Source organism: Otolemur garnettii, unplaced genomic scaffold (genome assembly GCF_000181295.1).
Source record: "Otolemur garnettii isolate 467f Iridium unplaced genomic scaffold, OtoGar3 scaffold00068, whole genome shotgun sequence".
Taxonomy (NCBI): Eukaryota; Metazoa; Chordata; class Mammalia; order Primates; family Galagidae; genus Otolemur; species Otolemur garnettii.
Window position 1 is genome coordinate 1,143,689 of NW_003852463.1, and position 6,954 is coordinate 1,150,642.

The 6,954-nt window shown below is 44.2% G+C and overlaps 1 protein-coding gene across 1 annotated transcript; it reads right to left on the reverse strand.

The window, feature by feature from the left end:
* Positions 1-837: 837 nt before the first annotated feature.
* Positions 838-6,476, reverse strand: POLE4 (DNA polymerase epsilon 4, accessory subunit). Its single transcript, XM_012807394.2, has 4 exons — positions 6,211-6,476; positions 5,672-5,756; positions 4,561-4,602; positions 838-1,161 (listed from the first exon to the last, which is right to left on the reverse strand). Exons 1-4 carry the CDS (start codon positions 6,421-6,423, stop codon positions 1,148-1,150), a joined length of 354 nt encoding a protein of 117 aa, XP_012662848.1. The 5' UTR covers positions 6,424-6,476; the 3' UTR covers positions 838-1,147.
* Positions 6,477-6,954: the final 478 nt, after the last annotated feature.

Sequence of the window (6,954 nt, forward strand, 5' to 3'; positions counted from 1 at the left end):
AATTGTCAAAATGTGGACACAGCATAAATGCCCACCAACCCAGGAATGGATTAACAAGCTGTGGTATATGTATACCATGCAATATTATTCAGCCATTAAAAAAAATGGAGACTTCACAGCCTTTGTATTAACCTAGATAGAAGTGGAACACATTATTCTTAGTAAAGCATCACAAGAATGGAAAAGCATGAATCCTATGTACTCAATTTTGATGAATACAATTAATGACAATTAATGACATGGTAGAGGTTGTGAAGGGGAGAGCAGAGAAAGGAGGGAGGGGTGTGGGAAAGGAGAGAGGGGGTGGGGTCTTGGTGTGTGACACAACTTTTGGGGAGGGGCAAAACATAATTCTAAGAGGGACTTTACCTAACAAATCCAATCAGTGTAACCTACTTTCTTGTACCCTCAATGAATCCCCAACAATTAAAAAAAAAATCTTTAGAAGTATAAAAAATTTTTTTAAAGATTTCATTCATATAAAAATATTCTAAAATTGACTGTGGTAGAGTTGCACATTATCTGTGAATGTATCTGTGACTATATATTGTACACTTTAAATTGTTCAACTGTATGGTATGTGAATGTCTCAATAAATAAAACTGTTTAAAAAATCCAACTAGTTTTCGTTATAGGACCGTTATTTATTTTAATTCTTGGGGAAAGTGGCATTCTGTAAATTCTAATACTATATTCTGGAAAAATGAACAAAATTAATGAAAGAATTATGGTTTAGAGTGCCTGACAGAGAAAACCAGGAATGTCTATGGCTGGGCCTGGGCAGGCTCTGTAGTCACAGGAGCAAGAACAAAGGTGAGACTATAAAACACACTAGACTGAAGTGGACCAAAGACCTTTATTCTGATCCTCCTTATTCAGTAAGCCACTTATACAGAACACTTTCTTCATCTCTGCTCCAACCAGCAGCTGCTGCATCCAGGGCTGACATGGAAGACAGTCACAAGTAGTGGAAGACCTTGTAGAGAAAAGCTAACAGATGAGATCTCTGCTTATTTCGGCATAGGTGAGGGGAGAACAGGAAGAGTGTATATAAGTGCAAAAACTCTGTTCTTCAAAGCTGAGGCCTGTGGAGAGGGACGAGCTGAAAGATGCAGACGACGGCTCACAAAACTGCCCAGCTCAGCAATCAATCCAAAGTACCTAAACATACAAAGAGCAATAAGTAAAGCAAGGTGTCTCAAGACCCAGATTACTGAAAGCAGGAGGGGCTTTAATATTAGCAGCAGTTCTGTAAGACCAAAATACTAATTTCCAGAAACATCTACCAAAATATTCCTGGGGAAAAATCTACCCTACAGGGGTGAGCAATTAAGAATTAAACATACTGGGCTTGGCACCTGTAGCATAGTGGTTATGGCACTGGCCACATACACCTAGTCTGGCAGGTTTGAACCCGGCCCAGGCCGGCTGAAGAACAATGACAACTGCAACAACAACAAAAAAAAGGCGGGCATTATGCCAGCACCTGTAGTCCCAGCTACTTGGGAAAATGCTGCAAGAGAATCACTTAAGCCCTAGAGTTCGAAGTTGCTGTGAGCTATGAAGCCACAGTACTCTATTGAGGGTAACACAGTGAGACTGTCTCAAAAAAAAAAAAAGAATTAAATATACTGGTTTAGAGAGTTAGCATTAGAGGTGGAAGAAGGGCTAAGAAGATTTTTGCTTTTTGTTTTTGTTTTTTTGAGACAAAGATTCACTATGTTGACCTCAATAGAGTGCCATGGCATCACATCTTGCAGCAACCTTAAAATCTTGGCAGTTAAGCGATTCTCTCACCTCAGCCTCCCAAGTAGCTGGGACTACAGGTGCCTGCCACAACACCCCACTATTTTTTTTTTGCTGTAGTTGTCACTGTTGTTTAGGAGACCCAGGCCAGGCTCAAATCCGCCAGCCCCGATGTATGTGGCCAGGACCCTAACCACTGAGTATAGGTCCTGAGCCAAAAAGTTGTTGTTAATGAGCATTTGTGAAGACAACATAAGGGAAGGCTGAGTGATTAAATAAGTTCTCTAGGCAAAGAGCATATAGTCTTTACAGAAAGTTCCATTTCCAGATCTGAGCCCACACGTTAATATGGCCCCCTGCCCAAGATTCCATTCAAAAGGAAAAAAGGTATAAAAAGTTTATAAATCTGTAACAAAGAATAGGGGCCCACCAGAAGTCAAGGGATTTCAGCAAAAAACTGAGCAAGAGAAATCTGACCGAAGCATGTTTATAGAGCAGAGGGAAAATGAACCTAGAATGAACAGAGGAAGCTTCAGCAGAGGAGGGGCGTCTACATGTCAAGAAGAACCATAGGGAGGCTCCAGACTCAGTCAACAAGAATGACAGAAAGTGGGCCGTGCCTGTGGCTCAAGGAGTAGGGTGCCAACCCCATATACTGGAGGTGGTGGGTTCAAGCCCAGCCCCACCCAAAAAATGCAAAAAAAAAAAAAAAAAAAAGGAAGACAAAAAGAGACTCAAGACAAAAAATGGGATAATGACCCACGGGTCTGTACGAGAAACAGATGCCCGTATCTCCCCACAATCTTCCCTATAAGCAACACTACCAGCAAGCAGTCATTTAAACCTAACTTGTAAAACAATTCACAGGGCCTTCTTGTAAAGAACCAAGTGGACTATTTGAAGAGAAGTAAAACAGCTTCTGGAAATGCCAGCTCCTCAAAGTAAAGCTGTGTGCATTCTGGCCCTGGGGGCCTCCCCAGTATAACATCTGGTCCCACCTTTATTCACCATAAAGTAAAACTGCCAGGCAACAACCCCCCCCTCCCAACCCCATACATACATCATACACACACACACAACTTCTAACCAGCCACTTTAGTCTTTTGTTATTAAAAGAATGAAAAACACCAGGTATTTTAATGCAAGTTTACACAGTGAAAGCAGAAGTCAAAATTCATTGGGGAAAAAAAAGCATAGATAATTCAGAGAGAAAAAAAAAAAAACACATAAGAAAAACAAAATAAAGCCATAAAAGCAAAACACCTCTAATCAAAAAAAAATTAGTGTCTGCTTTTGATAATGGCAAGTTACTTCTGAGATCAACTCTTAAAGCTAAACAGAATACACAGTATACTTTAAAAAAAGTTTTTTCAATCAATGAAGTAGGAAGATTACTTGAGGCCAGAAGAGTTCAAGACCAGCTTGGGCAACATAGCCAGACTCAGCCTCTACAATTTTAAAAATTAAAAAGAAAAAAAAGTCATTTCTTAGACCCTCAATGAATCCCCATGATTAAAAAAAAAAAAAAAAGGTCAGGCATGTAACTCATGCCTGTAATCCTAGTACTCTGGGAAGCTGAAGCAGGAGGATCCCTTGAGCTTAGGAGTTCGAGACCAGCACGAGCAAAAACAAGACCCTGTCTCTTCAAAAAATAGAAAAATTAGCCACACATTGTAGTGGGCACCTGTAGTTCCAGCTACTCAGAAGGCTGAGGCAGGAAAATTGCTGAGTCCAAGAGTTTGAGCTTGCTGTGAGCTGTAATGCCATAGCACCTCTAGCCAGGGAGACTGAGTGAGAATCTGCCTCAAAAAAAAAAAAAGAAAGAAAAAAAGGTCTATGTATCTAAGCATAGAACACAGGAAAGGCAATATGATTCATTAGGATGTTAAGATGGCTTCACTAGTGGGCAATAGGAATTTTTCAGCTCTATCATAATCTTAATGGGACCACCACCATCTATTGCAGCGGTTCTCAACCTGTGGGTCACGACCCCTTTGTAACAATGAAAATACATTCTGCATATCAGAGAGTTACATTACAATTCATAACAGTAGATAAATTACAGTTATAAAGTAGCAAGAAAAATAATTTTATGCTTGCAGGTCACCACAACATGAGGAACTGTATTAAAGGGTCGCAGCATTAGGAGGCATTAGAAAAGCTGAGAAACACTGATCTATTGGGTCAGTAGTTAACCAAAAAGTCATTCCCGTAGCATGTGACTGTATGTGAAGAGTAAGCTGATCAGATTTAGAAATTAAATAGCAGAAATAGCTCTGAGAGAAAGTAGCTAATAAATACCTCTGAGAGACGTACTTCAATTATTTCAATGACAAAATTTAGTCAGTATACAAGTTAATCCATAACTCCTAAGAACAAATGAATACAGGCAAGTACAGAATCTCACAGCAACAAAATAATCACTTAACAGATTGCTGAAGAAAAAAGAACATAATGACAATTTTTCTCAACCTCTAACATTATTGTAATGATGTAGAGTTTTTATTCAAGGATAGAAACCAAAGTAAACATGAAACTTTTGAATCTATCTATTAATAATTCCTCTAGAGTCTTTACATTCCCTCCCATTTCTTTATGGTTAGCCATTTTCAAGTAGAAATTCTAATTCCCCAAAGGAAGAAACTGACCCTCACTAGGTTTGGCAAATTAGTTTTTCCTATCCAAATAACAATAACTAGGGAGAAAGAATTATCCCTCCACATAAAGAATCAGCCCATTTTATAAAGTTTGAACTCACATCATTGGCATGGAAAAGACTGGTGGAAATGATTGCCCACCATTAACAGAACTCACCTTCCAGAAAAGCAAATTCATCCACAGCTTCTATTGCATTATCTGAAACACAAGGTAAAGGAACACATCACTAACTCCAGTCATATGGACATTGGTCCCCAAACAATACAATCCACACAGTGAAGGATACGAGGCTTTTCACAAATGAGGGAATTTATAAAATGTCCCTTACTGTCTTGAGATCCATTTCTACTCCACCACCAACTCTTACTGGTCTCTCTTCAAGAGTAAGAAAAGCCTAAGCAAAGACTATTCAATGTAGGGGATGGGAGGTGGAACCTTCTCACAACCCAGGCTTTCACCAGAATTTATTTATTCTCTTTGCTCTGAAAGTCATCAGAGAAGAGTTTAGTAATACAGGAAGTTGTGTAAAAATACAGTGTATGAAAGCTTGCCAGGGTTACCAGCCAGACAAGAGTAAAAAATCAAACCCCCAGCAGGGTGCAGCGCTCACACCTGGAATCCCAGAACTCTGGGAGGCTGAGGTGGGTGGACTGCCTGAGCTCAGGAGTTCAAGACTAGCCTGAGCAAAAGTGAGACTCAATCTCTAAAAAAAGTAGCTGGGGGGTGGCACCTGTGGCTCAGAGGAGTAGGGCACCGGCGCCATATGCCTGAGGTGGCAGGTTCAAGCCAGCCCCGGCCAAAAACTGAAAGAAAAGAAAAAAAAGTAGCTAGGTTTTGTGATGGGCACCTGTAGTCCCAGCTACCAGGGAGGCTGAGGCAAGAGGTGGAGCCCAAGGTGTATGAGGTTGCTGTAAGCTATGATGCCACCACACTCTACTAAGAGCAACTGAATGAGACTGTCTCCAAAAAAAAAAAAAACCATTTGCTAGGTAAAAAAGAAAACGTCGTTCTCTGGTACAACATGCCAGAAGGCATTAAGGGGTCTGTCTAGGCAGCTTTAGCAACCCCCAGGTACCTTTCAGATTCTGCCTCACCATGCCTCCAGCTATCCAAAGCATAGAGACTCCAAAGGTAGGGCCTTCTGGCATTGTGGCAGGTGAACAGAAAAAATAATAGGGAGAGCCCCTGTAGCATCTCTGAGCCAGAGGTAAAGAGGAAGCCTAGCCGAGCCCTCCCACGGCAGCCCCCAGACGCTACAAATCTCTACCCAAATCTCTCCTCTGGAGGGTTTTCCTCTTTCCTTGTTGAGCACAGCAGTAGGCATCTTTTGCAATAGTCTCCACAAACAGCTCCTGTGAAGCAAACAAGCAGAGTTCTAACAATAGGTTCTATCACACTGAAGACGCGAACATTCTTGTTTGTGAGTGGGGACAGGCAGGGAGAAGGCAGGCTCAGGAGCATAGGCATGTTCTGGAAGCTAAGGCTGTCCCAGACTTTAAGAAGGTCAATTCTGCTACCCTTTTTCCCAGTAAACCCGAATGACACGTCCCTTTTCCTTACTTGTATATCAACCCTACTCACTAGCCTTCTACAGGTTCTGCGTTAGACACTGGAAATGCTAATGAAGGTCGTCCGGGCCCTCACTAAGAAGCAGATGTGTTAACAAACCAATACAACTCCCGTCCTGTGGCAGGACACAACCCCCTCCCACAGCTAGCCGGGTCTACCCTCGTTTCTCAGAATCCCGCCTCCGATCCACGCCCCCCTGGAGACCCCGCCCCCGCGCCCTCAGCGCTCCGGTCGCACCGCGGCTCGCGCCAGAATGAAGATGGCTTCCTGTCCAGCTAGCGTCACATCTGGGTCCGCCTTCACCAAGGCCTTTACTCGTGCTAGTGGGAGCCTCGAAAGACGAGCCCCGGTTGCACTTGTTGGGGCTTGGGCCTGCGAGGCCGGGGCCTCCCCACCAGGTCCCTCCTCTTCCTGGGGAGTCCCGCTCCCAGCTGTCGCCGCCGCCGCCATCCCAGCCCTCAGCGTACTGCGCGCGGCCGCCGACTGTGCGCGCGCAGCCGGCGCAGGCCCCTTTCCCGCGCAGGGTGGAGGCCACGCCCTTTGTAGGCGCGTGGCTCCGCCCCTACGTGGCGGGGCGCTCTCCGAAAACGCTACGGGCGGTGACCAGGCGCTGGCGTTTCCGCCCTGCGTCTCCACCGCGGGCTTTGATTGACTCAGTTGTAGTTAGCTGCGACCTTCTGGCATAGGTGAGCCCGGGCAGACACCTCAGCGAGTGTGGGGCTGGTAATGAGAGGAGCGCCCGGGTCCGGAGAAACGTAGACCGGCCCTCAGGGGAGTCTGGAGTGTTAATCTAAGGCTGAGAAGGGCACGTGTCCGAGGACTGCCTGGAAGTTCTTCGGAGGGCCCAGCATCCAGGAAGAGTTTGCCCAGGAAGGCTCGAAATCTGGACCAGCTGCAAGGAGAACCAGTTCTAGATGCTCTTGGGGAAGGGGTAGGAATTTGGTAGGCAGGGATGGAAGACGTACTGGAGGAGGAAACCAC